Source organism: Mytilus galloprovincialis, chromosome 7 (assembly GCF_965363235.1).
Source record: "Mytilus galloprovincialis chromosome 7, xbMytGall1.hap1.1, whole genome shotgun sequence".
NCBI classification, from domain to species: domain Eukaryota; kingdom Metazoa; phylum Mollusca; class Bivalvia; order Mytilida; family Mytilidae; genus Mytilus; species Mytilus galloprovincialis.
Genome location: NC_134844.1, coordinates 29,048,447 through 29,069,040, shown reverse-complemented (window position 1 = coordinate 29,069,040; position 20,594 = coordinate 29,048,447). Strand labels below are relative to the sequence as shown.

At 31.7% G+C, this 20,594-nt stretch overlaps 1 protein-coding gene across 3 annotated transcripts in view; it reads left to right on the top strand.

The window, feature by feature from the left end:
- The window catches only part of LOC143082712 (very-long-chain 3-oxoacyl-CoA reductase-B-like), a 51,852-nt gene that overhangs the window by 19,697 nt on the left and 11,561 nt on the right, over positions 1–20,594 (top strand). For 2 of the 3 annotated variants that reach the window (XM_076258534.1, XM_076258533.1), the window contains exons 5-9: positions 2,242–2,306; positions 4,224–4,268; positions 6,640–6,756; positions 8,309–8,374; positions 12,377–12,526. In XM_076258534.1, coding sequence (XP_076114649.1) covers positions 2,242–2,306; positions 4,224–4,268; positions 6,640–6,756; positions 8,309–8,374; positions 12,377–12,526 — 443 coding nt within the window. The remainder of the gene's footprint in view (positions 1–2,241; positions 2,307–4,223; positions 4,269–6,639; positions 6,757–8,308; positions 8,375–12,376; positions 12,527–20,594) is intronic. The other variant, XM_076258535.1, reaches the window with a different exon arrangement.

Sequence of the window (20,594 nt, the reverse complement as noted above, 5' to 3'; positions counted from 1 at the left end):
AGACAGAAAAAATATTACAGTCATTTCTTATAATTTAATTCTAAATTCCATTTTAAACCGTAGAAAACCATGAAAAAACGTTGATGACGTTACGGTCGCATGACTAAATTATGTCTATGGGCTCATAACAAAATAACGTCAGCCAATCAGAAGACGTGTTACATCCAAAATTAAATTATTAATCTATGAGTTTGAATGTCCCTTTTGTATCAATCGTCCCTCTTTTGTCTTCCTGTACTCTAAATTCGCCCATATATTTTCTGTAAAATTAGAATAATACAAAACTCATTTCATAAATAAAGTATGAAAAAAATAACAAACTCAAAGGTAATGTCAAAAATAAGGAAGTTTATAAATTCTGACAAAATCAAATTTGAGTCTTTATCTACCAAAAAACTGAATAAAAGTCTTTTTCCTGCGATTTGATACAGGCACCCATGATCCCCAACCAACCTGCAGCTGCAATTCATATGACACCTCAAAGTCATTCTAGGGTATACATGTATGCATTCAATTATATAACTATTACATGATTTTGTAGTTTAGTTTAAACATATTTTATTGTTCAAAAATGACAAATGGATTAGAACAATAAAATATGTTTAAACTAAACTACAGAATGTAATAGTCAATTGAATGCATACATGTATACGCTAGAACTACATTTTGTAGTTGGTAAAATTCACCTTCCTAGCTTTATTTTCTATTATGAAAATATTGAAATTCATGCAAATTCATGTACTTTATGTGTGTAATAAATGTTTACATCAATTATTCAAACAGAAAAATATAATTTAAGTTTGTATTGCTATCATATGGTGTCTATCTCTCCTTCATTATGCTCTGTAAACTTTCACATTTTTGTTCATCATTTATAAAGTGAAAAAGTAAAATAATATATCGCTTTAAGCAGTCAGTATGGTTCAATTTTGCCAAAATAAGCTAAGAAACATTGTTGATGAATTATTCACTTGCAAGTGAGTAATTTGACCTCATTAAATCCGTATTCATATGAACTTCAATTTAACCCCTTAGTTAGAGTTGGATACCACATACATTGTGCATGTTAAATTATTTAAAGGTAAAGAATGTCAACATTGAAAGTGAAACAAAGGTAAATCACTTGATTGACCAATTTGATTCACAAACAATAATTCTTAATACAGGTAAAAGTGATGTTATATTAAACAGACATAGAAAAATCCAAATACATTGTACATGAGTCTGATACCTATTCATATCTATATATGTTTAAAAGGCTGATATGGCAATTTGAGGTCTAGGTTGGTCAACTCAACAGTACCAAATTTGGTAAATTAAATGGAATCTAGACTAATATACACAATATGAGCCCATGCCTGGTAAATTGTTTATTTTAGACTTTTTTATTATTTTGATAAATGTTTTACATTGTTTTAAATCAAAATTGAGAATTTGAGTCAAATCGGTGAACATGAATTTGACAGCTAGTGCCCATTTTAATTCTGTTCTTTTTTTACATAAAAATGAATTTCCTATGTTTATAATCCAGATATATGATATTTTAAATATAATGCTAGTTTTATTGTATAATGTTTGAGAAGTTATATTGTATTTATTGGAATTTATATACTAGGTTAATCAGTAAATTGAAAAAGAAGATTTGTCCTTATTGGATACACCATCACTATTGAAAAGTATTGGGTCAAGTTTTGTTCTTTAAGTTTAATAATTGATCCTACAGATATTAATCTGATTTCTTTGTACAATAATGACTTACACTGTTACAGATGCATCTTGTTCCAGTTAACTGATTTTTGGGGCATTATGGATTTTGAACATATTGAAATTACAAAATTTATTGTACTTAATTGACTAACTGGTTTGTGTAATGGCTATAGATATTGCGCTAATGTTTGGTACAGTTAAGTGTATATTGATTCTAAATGGAAAGAGATATTTATTCTCTTATGAACAATTCTTTTATAATTAATGCTTGCAGATCTGGAGCAGATTATGATAGGTAATGACTAACAGGTCGAGTTTGCATTTTCTTCAAGTTGACAGACAATTTTTGATAAAAACTGTTGAAGGGGTATTTTGTCTTGTTTAGTATATGAATTAAGCATTTTCTCCATTAATTAAGTACTTATGATATACAAATACACCACAAAGCACCTTTAGTTGTACATGTATGCTTAGAATTCAACAAACTTTTAATTAAAAATAACAGTAATATCTTTTACCTTTTTATCTTTTCAGTAAATAACGTGGGAATGTCATATGATTTCCCTATGTACTTCTTGGAAATCCCTGATCGAGAAAAGGTAAACATAAATGATAAAAAAGATTTATCTTCACAATTTTAAAAATATACTAGGGGTTTGCTACAAGGGGTACTAATGCTCTGTTTTTATAGTTTACGCTTGGTTTACTCAAAATGAAATAGTTCGAAAAGATAAAGAATATAAAAAAAATCTTCATACTTTTCTCAGTTTATTGAAGGCATTTAATATGCATGATATAGGAATAGGAATTAGTTCCTCAAATACATATCAAATCATTGGCATATTGATGCAAAGAGCACTTCAATAGTCTCTAAGTATTAGTTAAGGCTTAGATTTAATTCATCAGATAAAAAAATTGCCATATTACTATGCATATTGTTTGAAAGCCTTAACTATAAAATGCTACATTTAAAATCCTTAAAGTCCATGAAGAATGAACCCCAAAATATCTGAATTTACAATAAAGCGAGTAAATATTGCAATCATTGAATTAATAAGATATGAGAGCATCTATTTGATGTTGTTCAAGTATAGCCAAATGTATCATATTATACACTGAAAAAAAATATACTCAAAGCCTTATGGTCTATTAAAAATTAAAAGTATACTCAAAAGGAGTCTGGCAAATTTTAAAATCACTCAACTGAACATTGTCATGTTCCAGACCAAATATCACATTATTTTTGTCGAGCCTGCAACTTTTGTTGCAGAAAGCTCGACATAGGGATAGTGATCCGGCGGCGGCGGCTACGGCGGCGGCGGCGGCGGCGGCGGCGGTGTTAGCTCACTTCTTAAAAGCTTTATATTTCAGAAGGTGGAAGACCTGGATGCTTCATACTTTGTATATAGATGCTTCATCTTACGAAGTTTCCGTCAGTCACATGTCCAATGTCCTTGACCTCATTTTCATGGTTCAGTGACCACTTGAAAAAAAAGTTCAAATTTTTTGTAATGTTGAATTCTCTCTTATTATAAGTAATAGGATAACTATATTTGGTATGTGCGTACCTTGCAAGGTCCTCATGTCTGTCAGACAGTTTTCACTTGACCTCGACCTCATTTCATGGATCAGTGATCAAGGTTAAGTTTTGGTGGTCAAGTCCATATCTCAGATACTATAAGCAATAGGGCTAGTATATTCGGTGTATGGAAGGACTGTAAGGTATACATGTCCAACTGGCAGGTGTCATCTGACCTTGACCTCATTTTCATGGTTCAGTGGTTATAGTTAAATTTTTGTGTTTTGGTCTGTTTTTCTCATACTATATGCAATAGGTCTACTATATTTGTTGTATGGAATGATGGTAAGGTGTACATGTCTAGCGGGCAGATGTCATGTGACCTTGACCTCATTTTCATGGTTCAGTGGTCAAAGTTAAGTTTTTGAGTTTTGGTCTTTTTATCTTATACTGTATGCCATAGGTCAACTATATTTGGTGTATGGAAATATTTTATGATCTTTATGTCAGTCGCGCAGGTTTTATTTGACGGTGACCTCATTTTCACAGTTCATTGCACAGTGTTAAGTTTTTGTGTTTTGGTCTATTTTTTAAACTATAAGTAATGGGTCAACTATATATGTTGTATAGAAGCATTGTTAGCTGTACATGTCTGCCTGGCATGGTTCATCTGACCTTGACCTCATTTTCAAGGTTCATTAGCCTTTGTTTAGTTATCTTGGTTAAAGTTAAGTTTATGAGACAGTTGTAATAAAACTAAGCTTTATACTTAGGACTATCAACATAATATCAATGATTAGTATAGAAGGCGAGACATTTCAGCGTGTGCACTCTTGTTTTATACATAAGCTGAGTAATATACAATTGTAAAGTTCTGACATATTAACAATTAGTCCCCGCACTACACCAGGAGTCTGATATCATTAATTGGTGTATAATGGCTATTTTGATATAATCTGTATCCAAAGTTCTTTATTTAGAATATTTTTCTTTGTAGAAGATAATGGACTTACTGCATGTCAATATTACATCTGTAACAATGGTATGTATTGCCAAGTACGATAACAGCAGAGATTTAGAGATTATTTAAGATATCTTGTTTTTTTAGAGATTATTTAAGATATCTTGTTTTTTTTTAGAGATTATTTAAGATAACTTCTTTTTTTTTAGAGATAATTTAAGATACAGTTAACTCTCGTTGTCTCGAACTCGGTTGACTCGAAATTTCAGATGAGTCGAAGTTTTCACGTGGTCCCAAACTTTGTTCCATATGAATGTACGTAATTCGACTCCTGATGAGTCGAAATTGGATGAGTCGAAATTTTGGTTGAGTCGAACTAAATTTACGATCCCAAGGTTAACAAAAGCATTCAAAATTCATTATTTTTCTCAAACTAATACACATATGTCAAAACATAACCTCCGCCATTTAAATGGATTGAAGAGTTAATCTGACAATACACGTGTAATTAAATTTCCAGTCACTGACCACTGTATTGATTTATGACATGCTATTTCCACGAGTGTTTACCTAAGATTATTTTTATAGAATTTTTATAAATAATTAGTGATACATTTAAAATGTTTACAAAACAATTAATTGTGATTTACACTTATGAGCTTGGGTGTGTATACAGTAAGGATTATGACTTCCGTTGATGATCACCTAAATACTACTCAATCGGCGTCTTTAATCTTGTTGTATTTTCTTTTGAAAAGAAAGAGTGAGATAAAACAAAATGAAGAGGAATATAACTTTTCTGAAGTCTCTTGTATCCGAGAATAAACAATTTTGTCAACTATAAACAACCTGAATATCGAAACTATCCATTGGAAATTACTCTCTCCGATAAAAGCCATAGGAAAAAATTGTAAATGAAACAATTGAATAAGTAAAAATAATGTTATTATAATCATGAAAGACCATGACGTACAAATACATCGATCTGATACCAGAATATCGATCCCCTCCCCATATTCATCCGGATTTATTTTTGCTTTACCAAGCTAAACAAGAGTTGTGTCCCTTGTTCTGTCAAACTTCCGGTTTTCGTTTGAGTCGAACTATGTGTATCTCGAAATATTTCCCTGGTCCAGCTGACTTCGAGACAACGAGAGTCGACTGTATCTTGTTTTTTTAGAGATTATTCATGTTATTTAAGATATCTTGTTTTTTTTAGAGATTATTTAAGATATCTTGTTTTTTAGAGATTATATAAGATATCTTGTATTTTTTAGATATTATAAAAGCTATCTTGTTTTTAGAGATAATCTGAGGTACAGTTTTAAGATCAATCAAATAAAATCCCATGTAGAATGAACTTTTACAATTTAAGGTGTATCATTTGTCCTCAGAAGACGCCAATTAACAGAAAACCAATATTAAATACCAACATCACCAATTTAATGAGAATTCTGTTTCTTATATAACTTGATTGTACATTTAATGAGCTGCCTAGCTCTAAGTATAAGGTAAAGCCTGTTACTATCGGACTTGACAGAAGTTGTGGTTTACATTTACCAACAAAATCAATGGAAGTTAGTACTCTAAGAACAATAATGCGTTCATTGTACTTCAGATTGGTATAATTAAATGTCTAAGTATGTCAGATGTTTTATTTCTTTCTTTTTAAAAAAAATGCTGACTAGTGGCCTAAGCACAATGTTATGTTTTTGCAATAAATGGAAATTGAAAAAAAAATGAAAATCCCACATACATGTTAAGATATGTTCTCAAAAACAATTTTTTAATGATGTGTTTTACTTTTTGGGAAAATTATATCTGAATCAAATATGGGCAATTTCATGTTAAGGCCAAATAAAAATATATCTGGTTCCAGTTACCAGACTGACCCTAGAACTTTTCAAACGATCAAATATTGAGGGTCCTGAATTAAAATAAACTAAACTGATAAATTTCTATCAGAAGTATCTGTTATGACTAAAATGCAAGAATTCATAACAGAATGCAACAAAATTAACTAAAAATGTATCATGACTTTTTATTGTATTTTGTTTATTTTACAACCAAACACAAGTAAAATGGTCAACTTCCAGTAGGGTGTGAATAATACTGGAAACAATTTCGGTAAACACACAATTTTTTCTGGATTTTGACTGCAAAAAATAGAAAAATGTTTTGTTTTTTTTTAAATTGCTGACCTACCGACCTTATAGTCTCATTACTAGGGCTTTATTTTTTGTTTATTGGGCATGTGCTACTACATTTAGTCATGTGTTAGCCTAGATTATTGGAACCTTGGATTAAAAAAACAATGACCAGTTTTTATAGTGGCTAACCTGTCAACTTTTTGGTATTAATAATAATATTACAATCATTTCTGAATTTACCATATGAGAAATTCACATTTTAATGGTAGTATAAATGAGGAAAATGTTGTATTTTTCCACAGATGACAAGTGTTGTTTTACCTGAAATGGTGTCACGGAGTAGAGGAGTGGTCATCAATGTAGCGTCTGCCTCAGGTGTAAATCCTTGTCCTCTTCTAACTGTGTATTCAGCTTCCAAGGTACTTTTTATTGTATACTGTCTAGATGGTTATATAACATAGACTTTGCTTGTAAATCAGGCACCTTTATAGCTTGCTGTTCAGTGTGAGCCAAGACTTCGTGTTTAAGACGGTACTTTGACCTATAATGGTTTATTTTTACAAATTGTGACTTGGATGGAGAGTTGTCTCATAGGCACTCATACCACATCTTCTTATATCTATCTCAGGGGTATGCATTTCAAAAGCAAACTCACCATGTGAAAAGAAATTTAGAATGAAGACTCACAGGACTAATTGATAAAATCATTTGACAATATAATGCATCTGAGTACTTTACTCACATGAAAAAAACAGTTAAATCCACAAGTGTAGCTTTTATTAATTTTATAGTTTTATATTAAATGATTTTTTTGTGTTTATCTAAAAAAAAAGGCTACAAGACAAAGAGAAATTTCAAAATTTACAATTCATTTTTATCTTTTAAAAGTTATTGTAGCCAGACCTTTTATCAGTAATATTAACCAGGAAATAAGTTTTGGTGTTCCTTCACAATTTCAGTAACGGAAGATTACTCTGAATATGAAGATTGTCCAGCCCATCATGCAGCCAAATTAATTGAATGTTTGTTTCTTTTCACATGTAGTTATCTTTCTCAACATTGTTTACAGGTTTTTATGCCCCATTTATTATTATTATGTTTTCTGGTCTGTGTCCGTTCGTTCGTTTGTCTGTCCATCCGTCCGTCTGTCCACTTCAGGTTGCAGTCTTGTAATTGACTGCTCCATAGGCTTACATGCAAAACAGATGATCTTTGAAAATAAAAAAATAAAAAATGCTACATAGAAAAAAAAAATTCATGTTCATATCATGTATGTACTGATGTGAAATTGTGAATTAATCAAAAAAAAAGTGGGTCATGCCACATGCCTCCATGTTTTGACATGCACCGGAAACTGGAGTTGTAATACAAGACTTGTACCTTCTGGTTACAATTTTGGTTGAGATAGTTTTTGATGAAGTTGAGATCCAATAAACTTGAAAAAGTACTAATGTCTGTATGATATGATATTTCTAATTTTAATGCCAAATTAGAGATTTTCCCCCATTTTCACGGTCCATTGAACATAGAAAATGATAGTGCAGATGGGGCATCTGTGTACTAGGGACACACTCTTGTTAGCTCATACTTCTGCAGAGTAAAAGAAAATATATGAACCATCAGATGTTAAGTTGTTTAAGTTTGCATGTGTCCGTTTCAATTCAAGAGTTTAAAAAAAAAGGTTAAGGACTTTGAGCTCTATAACTGAGATTATTCCATTGGAGGTCATTTTGTGTTATACAAACGTCATCGAAATTAAAAGTAAACTGTTTGTTTTATTATGGGTGAAGCTTATTTTATTAATATATATGCAATGAAAATAATGAATACATTTTATGATTGCAAAGTTAACATATAGTTATAACTTCAGATGTTAATAATTGTATTGTGAAATGTTTGTGATATTTTATAATCATGATTATAAAAAAGCTAATTTTATGTAAATATAATCTTACTGATTATTTTTTTCAGGCTTTTGTTCATTACTTTTCACTGTGTCTAGAACGAGAATACAGGGACCGTGGTATTACTGTACAGGTAATTAAATGACAAGAAATTATACTTTAAAATAGAAATATTACATTTCAACATTATGATATCTATGTAAATAAACTACACAGATGACCATCGATATGTTATGTTTGTTGTAGCCTCAATCCTGTCCTCTATTAAGGACATGGTAGATGTATTTGGTGTAGAATCACCATACAGGGTTCAATAAAGTACAGATTTCTTTGAGGCTTACATGCAGACATGGTAGATGTGACTGGTGTAGAATCACCATACAGGGTTCAATATAAAGTACAGATTTCTTTGAGGCTTACATGCAGACATGGTAGATGTGATTGGTGTAGAATCACCATACAGGGTTCAATAAACGACTGATTTCTTTGAGGCTTACATGCAGACATGGTAGATGTGAATGGTGTAGAATCACCATACAGGGTTCAATATAAGGTACAGATTTCTTTGAGGCTTGCATGAAGACATGGTAGATGTGATTGGTGTAGAATCACCATACAGGGTTCAATATAAAGTACAGATTTCTTTGAGGCTTGCATGCAGACATGGTAGATGTGATTGGTGTGGAATCACCATACAGGGTTCAATATAAAGTACAGATTTCTTTGAGGCTTACATGCAGACATGTTAGGTGTGATTGGTGTGGAATCACCATACAGGGTTCAATATAAAGTACAGATTTCTTTGAGGCTTGCATGCAGCATTGTAGATGTGATTGATGTAGAATAACCATACAGGATTCAATAAAGTAATGATTTCTTTGAGACTTGCATGTAGACATGGTAGATGTGACTGGTGTAGAATCACCATACAGGATTCAATGAAGTACTGATTTCTTTGAGGCATGCAGACATGGTAGATGTATTTGGTGTAGAATCACCATACAGGGTTCAATATAAAGTACAGATTTCTTTGAGGCTTACATGCAGACATGGTAGGTGTGATTGGTGTGGAATCACCATACAGGGTTCAATAAAGTACAGATTTCTTTGAGGCTTGCATGCAGCATTGTAGATGTGATTGATGTAGAATCACCATACAGGATTCAATAAATAAATGATTTCTTTGAGACTTGCATGAAGACATGGTAGATGTGACTGGTGTAGAATCACCATACAGGATTCAATAAAGTACTGATTTCTTTGAGGCATGCAGACATGGTAGATTTATTTGGTGTAGAATCACCATACAGGGTTCAATAAACAACTGATTTCTTTGAGGCTTGCATGCAGACATGGTAGATGTGATTGGTGTAGAATCACCATACAGGGTTCAATAAACAACAGATTTCTTTGAGGCTTACATGCAGACATGGTAGATGTGATTGGTGTAGAATCACCATACAGGATTCAATAAAGTACAGATTTCTTTGAGGCTTACATACAGACATGGTAGATGTGATTGGTGTAGAATCACCATACAGGGTTCAATAAAGTACAGATTTCTTTGAGGCTTACATGCAGACATTGTAGATGTGATTGATGTAGAATCACCATACAGGGTTCAATAAAGTACAGATTTCTTTGAGGCTTACATGCAGACATGGTAGATGTGATTGGTGTAGAATCACCATACAGGGTTCAATAAACAACAGATTTCTTTGAGGCTTACATGCAGACATGGTAGATGTGACTGGTGTAGAATCACCATACAGGGTTCAATATAAAGTACAGATTTCTTTTAAGGCTTGCATGCAGACATTGTAGATGTGATTGATGTAGAATCAATATACAGGGTTCAATAAAGTACAGATTTCTTTGAGGCTTACATGCAGACATGGTAGATGTGATTGGTGTAGAATCACCATACAGGATTCAATAAAGTTATGATTTCTTTGAGGCTTGCATGTAGACATGGTAGATGTGATTGGTGAAGAATCACCATACAGGGTTCAATAAACAACTGATTTCTTTGAGGCTTGCATGCAACATTGTAGATGTGATTGGTGTAGAATCACCATGCAGGGTCCAATAAAGTAATGATTTCTTTGAGGCTTGCATGTAGACATGGTAGATGTGATTGGTGTAGAATCATCATACAGGGTTCAATAAAGTACAGATTTCTTTTAAGGCTTGCATGCAGACATTGTAGATGTGATTGGTGTAGAATCACCATACAGGGTTCAATATAAAGTACAGATTTCTTTTAAGGCTTGCATGCAGACATTGTAGATGTGATTGGTGTAGAATCACCATACAGGGTTCAATATAAAGTACAGATTTCTTTTAAGGCTTACATGCAGACATGGTAGATGTGATTGGTGTAGAATCACCATTCAGGGTTCAATAAAGTACAGATTTCTTTTAAGGCTTGCATGCCGACATTGTAGATGTGATTGGTGTAGAATCACCATACAGGGTTCAATAAAGTACAGATTTCTTTTAAGGCTTGCATGCAGACATTGTAGATGTGATTCGTATAGAATCACCATACAGGGTTCAATAAAGTACAGATTTCTTTGAGGCTTGCATGCAGACATTGTAAATGTGATTGGTGTAGAATCACCATACAGGGTTCAATAAAGTACAGATTTCTTTGAGGCTTGCATGCAGATATTTTTCAAATCCATGATATCAAGTAGCTATGAAAATTTGTACCCACAAAAAAGTCCAAACTATCAGAAAAATAGAGAAACATTATTTTTGAGATGAAGTTTCCATCTTTTAACTTATATTAACTAAAGGTGTTTGGTTTGATATTTTTCATAACCAATCTTTTCTTTCAACTTGTTTTTTTCTCACCTGTAAGAATCAAGATTATTGTGTTTAGATTTAAAGTTTGAACTGCGTCAACCGCGTAATGTGTTGAGGAGGACATGGAAATACTGAGTGTCAATGTGTCTGTCTGTCTGTCCATCAGGTCATGTTAGCTCAGGAACAATTCCTGCCAGATGTTTTATAAACCTTATACTATATGCTTATAATATCATCAATACTTGGACAAGTTCTATAATGGTGGATGATCAACTTTTTTTTGGAAGAGTTATGCCCCTAGGATATAATAAATTTATGGAAAATGGTCTTTTTAGTGCTAAAAAATAGTGTGTTTTATTTAGTTATTGCCATTTTTCCTTTGATAGATAAAATATGTACTATGGGAGGTACATTGGAACTCTGTTCTTTGACTTTTCAAAATTCTATAGGGTTTATTTTTCATTGTTATGTCAATTTTGTAACATTTTGAATAATGTGATATAATATGCCTTTGGGCATGCATGTTGGGCAAAATGTATCATGTTTATTTCAATTTAGCTTCTTTTTTATTTTTAAAAAAAAAAAGAAATGTTATATCAAATGCGTTATACATGTAATACTTTAAGTCCTTCTCAAGGTCTGACAATCAGACACTCTTTATACAGATCAATTCAGTTTAAAATAGGTTCACATGTACTAAAACTTTTCCATAAATTTTGAAACAAAAGTTTTCCCCAACAGAAATCTGGTTATTGATTTCGGGTTATAGTACAGCATTTGGGCAAACAAGACAGGGGATTCAAGCTGTTTTCCTACATTAACGTATGAACCTTTTAATCTATGCTTTCAACTTTATATGTTCCTTTGGGTGACAAATGGAGGTCAAGATTAATATTGATGATTTTCACTTATTCCTTTTGGCAATAATGGTCCTAAATTGTTTGGAAAATTACAGTTTAAGTCATATTTTCTGCATTTACAAGTGATTGGAACATATAATGCTTTTCCAATTAATTCAATGTCACTTAAAAACAAAATTGAAGTAAAATTAGATATTGATGAATTACCTTGTGCCATTCAGGATTATGGTCCTTGGTTGATTCCAAAATGGCATGTTAAGTTGTTTTTGTTTAATAATTTGCAAACTTAAGATGCATAATGACTGTTAATTTACTCAATATTTGAATTTTGTATAGGTCAAAGCAGGCGTGTACAGCTGACTGTCAAAATATTGAATAGAATCATCTTTTGTGCCAGGCTTTGAGCATATAGAAGCAGAATGCATCATATTTTAATCAATTTTAACTCTTATCTTCGTTTTTAGAGTGTATTGCCCTATTTTGTTGCCACCAAAATGTCTAAGGTAAAGAAAGGCAGCTTTTGGATCCCCTACCCTGATCAGTATGCTGCCAGTGCTTTAGATACTGTTGGTTTTGAGAAGGCAACAAACGGATGGTGGTCACATAGTATTACTGTAAGTATATTTACTGGAGATTCTTTGTTTTCACTCCTTACCTGTTATTTAGATATAGTAATGTTTTAAAGTAACATTTTGTATAGGTGTCCTAAAATAGAAGAAAGCATTGGTCTGGTTTATGAAATGGCATTTGTAGCCAGGAATTCATTTTTCATTTTTAAAAATGAAGGAAACTAAGCGAAGTTATCCTATTATTTCAACTGTTTTTTTAAATAAAGAACATTTTTTTTCAATTAACATTTGTTTTTAACTGAGCTTAATGTATCCTTATAATAAGCTTTATTTATTTTCTATTTTAAGACATTTGTATGCAAAACTGTCTGCCATTACTTAAGATCTCACACAAGTTCTCAGAAAATTTTGTATGACAATTACAAAAACATTTGATTTCATAAAAATATGATTCTTGCATGCATATGACATCTAAAGATTATTTATGACTAAGGTCATCAAAAAAATCAGCTTAATACCCAAAGGTGTAAATATATCTATGAAAGGTTACATGCAGATAATTTAAGTACAAAAAACTTTCTATTTTGTATTTTAGAGTTCACCAATGATTCACTGACTGAGCTTTAAACTTTGTAATTTTTTCAGTCTAAAAGTGTCATATTCTACATTAATTCTATAATGCTTAAACTGGGAAATGTTTTCTTTACCTTTATTTTCAATCAATTCTCCCACTGCTTTTGTGATCTGATTTCAAAGTGAATCATGAGAAAAGAGCATATGCCATTGTATTTGAAGGCTAATAACAAAAAAAGGTTGAAAAATAAATTACAACTACTGGGTACATAATTACTAATGTTTTCAAGCATTAAAGAGTACAATATTATATTTCTTAAGATGTTTTGTGTAGCAGATGGTTTTATAAATACTTATACTAGTTCTTATATTGGTTCATATGACACAAAGAAACAAACAATATGGATTAGAGAAATGATTGAATATAGGTATCTGTTCTGCTGAGTGAAGCTACAAATCATCCAATTGGCCGTTTCATAATCTAATGCATCCTGGGTAATATTTTCAAAAGTGTACACCAAAGCGTTTTGATTGGTTTAAAACGTTATAAACAATGGACATTCAACCAATGACGTAACGTTATTTTCACTTTGGGGTACCAACAATGAAATTACCCATGATGCTTTAGATTCTGAAACGGCCAATTGCAATCCCAACAAAATTTAGAAATAGATTTCAGGTTTCTTGAGTTATTTTACTCATTTAAAGAACTGTTGAGTAGTTGATTTAAGGTCATCACATTGGCGTTGTAGTCGTCGAAGACACTTGGTTTTCGCACTCTAACTTTAGTAAAAGTAAATAGAAATCTATGAAATTTAAACACAAGGTTTATAACCATGAAAGGAAGGTTGGGATTGATTTTGGGTGTTTTGGTCCAAACAGTTTAGGAATTAGGGGCCAAAAAGGGCCTAAATAAGCATTTTTCTTGGTTTTTGCACAATAACTTTAGTATAAGTAAACAGAAATCTATGAAATTTTAACATAAGGTCTATGACCACAAAAGGAAGGTTGGGATTGATTTTGGGAGTTTTAGTCCCAACAGTTTAGGAATTAGGGGCCAAAAACAGGTCTAAAATATGCATTTTTCTTGGTTTTTGCACAATAACTTTAGTATAAGTTAATAGAAATCTATGAAATTTTAACACAAGATTTATGACCACTAATGGAAGGTTGGGATTGATTTTTGGAGTTTTGGTCCAAACGAATTAGGGGCCAAGCATCCAAAATTAAACTTATTTTAGGGTTCTTTGATATGCCAAGTCTAACCGTGTATTCAGATTCTTAATTTTTGGTCCTGTTTTCAAATATTGGTCTACATTAATGTCCAAAGGGTCCAAAATTAAACTTTGCTTGATTTAAACAAAAATTGAATTCTTGGGGTTCTTTGATATCGTGAATCTAAACATGTACTTAGATTTTTGATTATGGGTCCTGTTTTCAAGTTGGCCCAAATCGGGGTCCAAAATTATTATATTAAGTATTGTGCAATAGCAAGAAATTTTCAATTGCACAGTTTTGCGCAGTAGCAAGAAATATTCAATTGCACAGTATTGTCCCGTTTTCAAATTGGTCTACATTAAGGTCCAAAGGGTCAAAAATTAAAGTTTGTTTGATTTCAACAAAAATTGAATATATGGGGTTCTTCAATATGCTGAATCTAACCATGTATTTAGATTTTTAATATTTGGGCCCAGTTATCAAATTGGTCCACATTGAGGTCTAAAGGGTCTAAAAGTTGAACATTATTTGATTTCATCAAAAATTGAATTCTTGGGGTTCTATGATATGCTGAATCTAACCATGTATTTAGATTTTGGATATTGGACCATAATAGGTAAATGTCCAATTTAAAATTTTTAAGTTTTTAAGTTTAAGTTCTTAGACCACATTCATTCTTTGTCAGAAACCTATGTTGTGTCAACTATTTAATTAACACTTTCTTTACCGGATTGAACTGGATTGAGCATCTCTATGACATTATAAAAATTGCATGCGACCGTCACCCGCCTGAATTGATTTCAATAAAAGTGCATGTTTTTTGTTGTCATTTCGTAAATCTGACTGTTGATGCTTTTCCTGGAGCTGTTGTGCAATTATTGATTAAACATCGATAAGTGAATAATATACGAACTGTTCTGTCGTATTTTTTCTGTAAATAGGTGTAAAATAAATATTTGATTTTAAGCAAAGCTATGGAAGAACTAAGTCCATTCGTAAAAAAACAGAATTTTTTAAAGGAGAAGTCTCTTTGAAAAGAATCATATTCGCGTATTTTCCACTAAAATACCTTCATCAAACAAATCGGTGACTGCTCATTTTAATTATTAAAACAGTTGTGTAAAGGAAAGTGTATGCCATATGGTCCACGTCTCACGATGATCATAATATTTTGTCAGCGTCCAACATTCATCTGCAGCCATTGTTGACCTTGACTTGATTTGGAATCGGCTTTCCCCAGTTATTTATATAAATAGGTCATGTTTCAAAACACAACAATATAAGTAGCGTAGAAGCAGGTTTTTTTACTATTTCAGCATCAAAATCATCTGATTTTTTTTTAGGAGGAAATTACAGAGAAACGCTCCCTTGACGGTCTTGATTATCTAGAAGTCAGAGTATAAAATCTTTACCTAAACTTTCTTATCATTGGGAATTTTGATGATTTATTTATAGTTGCATATATATGAACACTTGGACTTTAACATTTGGAATTGAAATTTCCTAAACAACACCCAGGTTTTTCAAATTATTTTTTTTGAAAATAAAATTTGGAATTGGACTCTTGTTAAAAGGAATATCAATTTTGTCAGAGTACATTATGTCTCTGATTTTGTTACCCCCTTAAAAATCATTAAAATTAAAACACATACACCTGACAAGAGAAAGTGAGATACAATATATTTATTTATACTGCCCATGACTTGTCACTTTAAGCATTAAATATAGAATCTAATATTCCCCTTATTCATTATGCCAAACTGATGATTTCTTATAAAACATTAAAGCTATATCTGATATCTTACACCAGTGACCTAAAATATATACCAGAGCCGAAATGACATAGAGTTTGAAATATTTTTTCTAATAATTTCTGCTTTTAAGTCAGATACTAACATCCTGGAATCTGCTCAAAATTACCACTGTTAGACTAATCAGATTAAAGTAAAAAAAGAAATTTATAAAAGACAGCCAATTTTCAAGTACCAATATGTTTTCCCTCTTTGTATTTGGGACAGGGCAACTGAACAACGTATTTTGTGTTGAATTACACCCAGTAAACATTAATGTAATACATATGAGATGCAATGCATGTCTTAATCCTCTCTCTAGGTGACATCTGAATATCTTATTTTTATTGTGTATATATATAGTTGGGTTGCTTGTCTAACAATTGTTATGTAAACCATTTCCCAACATTTACCCTCATGTATATTTTCACAAGATATTATTTACATATTGGAAAGATAAGAATTTTGTATTATCTGTGGTGTCTCAAATTTGAATTGAAAGTCTTCCTTTGTACATTTTATTTGCTTAATTTGTTTCATTATGAAACATCATATAACATGTCACTTGAAGTATTATTTTCTAAGGTTTGAAAATGAAAAGACTTAATATTTCAGAAGTACAGTCTCTCAGATCACTCCTTTCCTGTAGTTAGTACCTAGGGTATATTAGGTTGGTGTTTACAAGTCAATAAATTAAAAAAAAAATTTTGCTTTTACCTAAAGCCCTCCATAAATAAGACATTAATAAGATAGTGCCCATTAATTTCTGAGGTATAAATTAAAAAAATATATATAAATGTCATTAATCTGGAGCTGGAGGTAAACATGTTCTTTTCCTTTCACATTAAATATTATTAAATTATTGTTCTTCTCTATTGCTACATGTCAACATGTACTTTGCAATACCAGCTAACTACAATCTTTATAATTTAATCTGTTAAAATATCAACTCTTTTTCCATTTTATTCTAATATATATCAAAGCAAAAAGACTGGACATACACATATATCATTAGCTTGTGTATTTTATAATTTACTTTTATCCATCCTGCTGTGAGTGTGACTGGACTTTTAAAAATTGTGGTCTGCAAACTTGGGAGTGTAAGATCAAAGACTTGCACATTCTTAAATTTCTGAAGAGATACAATTAGAAAGATTCAATACCTTGTTCCATTCACAAAAATTTTTTCTCTCAGTCTGGGGTACCACGATTTCCCGAGAAATAAGAAAAAAACATAATATCCCCAGAACAAGATGATATATATTTTGTGTTCATAAATTCGTCAATAGAAGGCCGTTTTTAAAGGTCAATATATTTATAAAATAGAATCGAAAAACAAAAGACAAATGGAGACTTGCATGCGGTCTCATTTTTGGACTAAATAAATGTTTGTCGTGGCCATTTACAGGCACAAATAAAAAAATAGCGAAGGAACAATAAGGTTAGCTCATCCGAATCTGAAAACGGCAACTTTCAATGAAATGTTGTATTAAATAACCCCTGAATATCTGCATTGATATGCAAATGATTGCAAATGAGGTCAGGGAATAAACATTTCCAATTTTTCACCAGAGAAGGCCTCTTTCAAAACGTTTAACATGGAAATAAACGTCCGTTGTACATAAGTTGCTCCACGGAGGACACCATTAATTTCTCCCATTGTGTATGATGTTTCAACTGTATTTTTTTTAAATTTTAAACTGTATGATTACACTAAATGAAGCATGAAAACAAATTTCAAAATACGCTTAATGACTACGTCCATTTCTCCGTTCATATGCCCTGTCATTTCGTCATAAAACTGATTTTAAAAATACCGAAAAACTATGGGCCAATGTCAGGCAATGCGTTGAAGCACTGTCCGGCCAACTTCAGGTGATGCCTCAAAGCAACGTCGGGGATGAAAGGGTTTTAATCACAATCCAAATTCAGAGCTGTATCAAGCTTAAATGTTGTGTCTATACTTGCCCCAACTGTTCAAGGTTCGACCTCTGTGGTCGTATAAAGCTGCGCCCTGTGGAGCATCTGGTTTGACACCTGCGTTTAATGTTTCCCAGACCTTAATCTGGTAAAATTTATGGATAATTTTAAATTTTAAGCAAAATTCTCTATTTTTGGCATATTTGTGATGTAAAATTCAACACTTTGAAAATAAAACTTTCTCATAGTTTTTAGTGGAAGAAGACGTCAAGTCTTCTGAAGACTTAAGGGGCTGACCATTGGCATTGAGTCTCCGTATGCCGCATTCATTTCGTGTATTACAATTTCAAAACAACTTAGATTCCTGACACCAATTTTTACACATGATTAGGCATCTGAATCATTTAATTTGTAAATTATGATTGTAAAACAATCACTATCGTAAATATGACCCTTTTATTTATGTAAATTATTAGATTTCATCTCATCCACATGAACGTTATTTGTTTACTTGTAACAGTATGTTTTAACTGTAGATATTTGTATTACGCATGCGTGAATTTGGTATTGGGACAACTCGCCCTGTTTACAAGTTCGCCCTTGAAGTTACGAATTTGCAATCCTACAGACAAGAAGATTTTGTTTTTATATAAATAAAAAGGATATATAAAGTGTTGTCTTTATTCATGGTTTTCCTTTGTCATGTGAATTAGATGCCCTTCGTAACATACATGTGAACCTCCCGTTTAGGAGAAAAAACTCCCGTGTATGAAATTTTTCAGACGCCATATTTGATCATTTCTTACTACTGTACGGGTGTAATTGACACCTGTGTTAAATTTTACCTGAACATCAAAAAAGATGTATAATTATATGGCTTCACTTGACAGCTTGGGTGTCAAACATACTGGTAATCAACGATGTTTACCTCCGGCTAACTGCCGTTGTGTTATCAAAACGATGTGTATTGGGAATATTGAAATACTTTTTTGTTACTTCCCTTTGTTTTATCCTGTTTTCAGTTATTTTGCTTTTAAAAATATAAATTGTAAAAAGACTATAAATGATTAATATTTTAATCAAATAATCATAAAAGGATGTTGATTAAATGAATTTAAATGATTTTGGACAAATAAAAAAATTAAAATTTATAAATTATTTTAGCAATCTAGACCTCCTTTCAAGGATTAAATTGAAGTTTATATCATAATTTTGTTTACAACAGAATTTTTCTTTTAATTATTTTACGATGTTGCAAATATACATGTGGAGCTTATTTCTTTCTTATTTGTCTATACATTTACAAATGATAAGGAGATGAAGACATGAACAGAAATATATACAGATAAGATATATAAATATAATGATTCATTTGCTAGCAGTGAGCAATCATTTGTCAAAAACAAAACAAGAAACAGATTCTTCTTATTATTTTATTTTATTCAAATAGAGAGGCAATAATGGAACTATAAACATTACAATTTGATGGAAATTTGAAGAAAAAACACAATTTCTACATCATTTGGTTACATTTATGACAAAATTTATGTCGATAAAAAAAACATGATGTTTTGACCATTCAGTACTTAACCCTTTCCTCCATAATGACGCTTTTTGACGCCACCCCCTTTACTCCATAATGACGCCTTTTGACGCCTGTGTAGTACCTCAGTTGAAACACTTTGACTACAAAGTGTCTGCAGTAGACTCAATAAAATTTGTATCCAATATGAAAAGGAATATCATAGGAATATTCTACTTAAATTTATTTAATGAAATATTTGTTTTTTGCAATGCATTTTAATACTTTAAAGCCTATTTTCAGCATTTTATTGAAAAATTATATTTTGTGTTCAATTTTTACAGTGGGTTGTGATGATCTTCCAGTTAGGTTACCCTCATTTGGAGTGTTGTTCCCAACCTGTTAAAGGTCCATCTTTGTGCATAATTCAAAATTGGAAATTTCAACAAGCATCTAATATTCTTAATCTGGAAAATAAACCCTGGTCTGCTAGCTTCATGTATATTTTTTCTACCGATTTAATATATAACTAGAATCATGCAAACAGACTTAAGGAAAAGGCATGTAAGTTCATCATACAAATATGACACTTTTTCTAGACAATCCAGATCTTGCAAAATATGTCGCTAAAAATTGTAACCTTTAAAATTGTTGTACAGTAAAAACTCATATGGGAACTTTCAAAAGTTGGCAGGTATGTAACAAGTCTTACTATTTTTATGCTCCATTTATGGGCAATATGTTTTCTAGTCTGTCCGTCCGTCCTGCTTCTGGTTATAAAGTTTATGGTCGAGGTAGTTTTTGATGAAGTTGAAATCCAATCAACTTGAAACTTAGTACACATGTGTTCCTCTTGATATGATCTTCTTAATTACTGCCAAATTAAAGATTTTACCTAATTTTCATAGTCAACTGAACATAGAAAATGATTGTACGGATGGGAAATCCATGTACTTATGACCTTTTCTTGTTTGAAGAAAAAAAATACATTTTAACGATAATGGAACAAAGCAGCCTGGGTAAGTGGGGCTGCTTTTACATGTATGGTAATTCAAGTTACCTTTTATTCACCTTCTTCCACTTCAGAGCT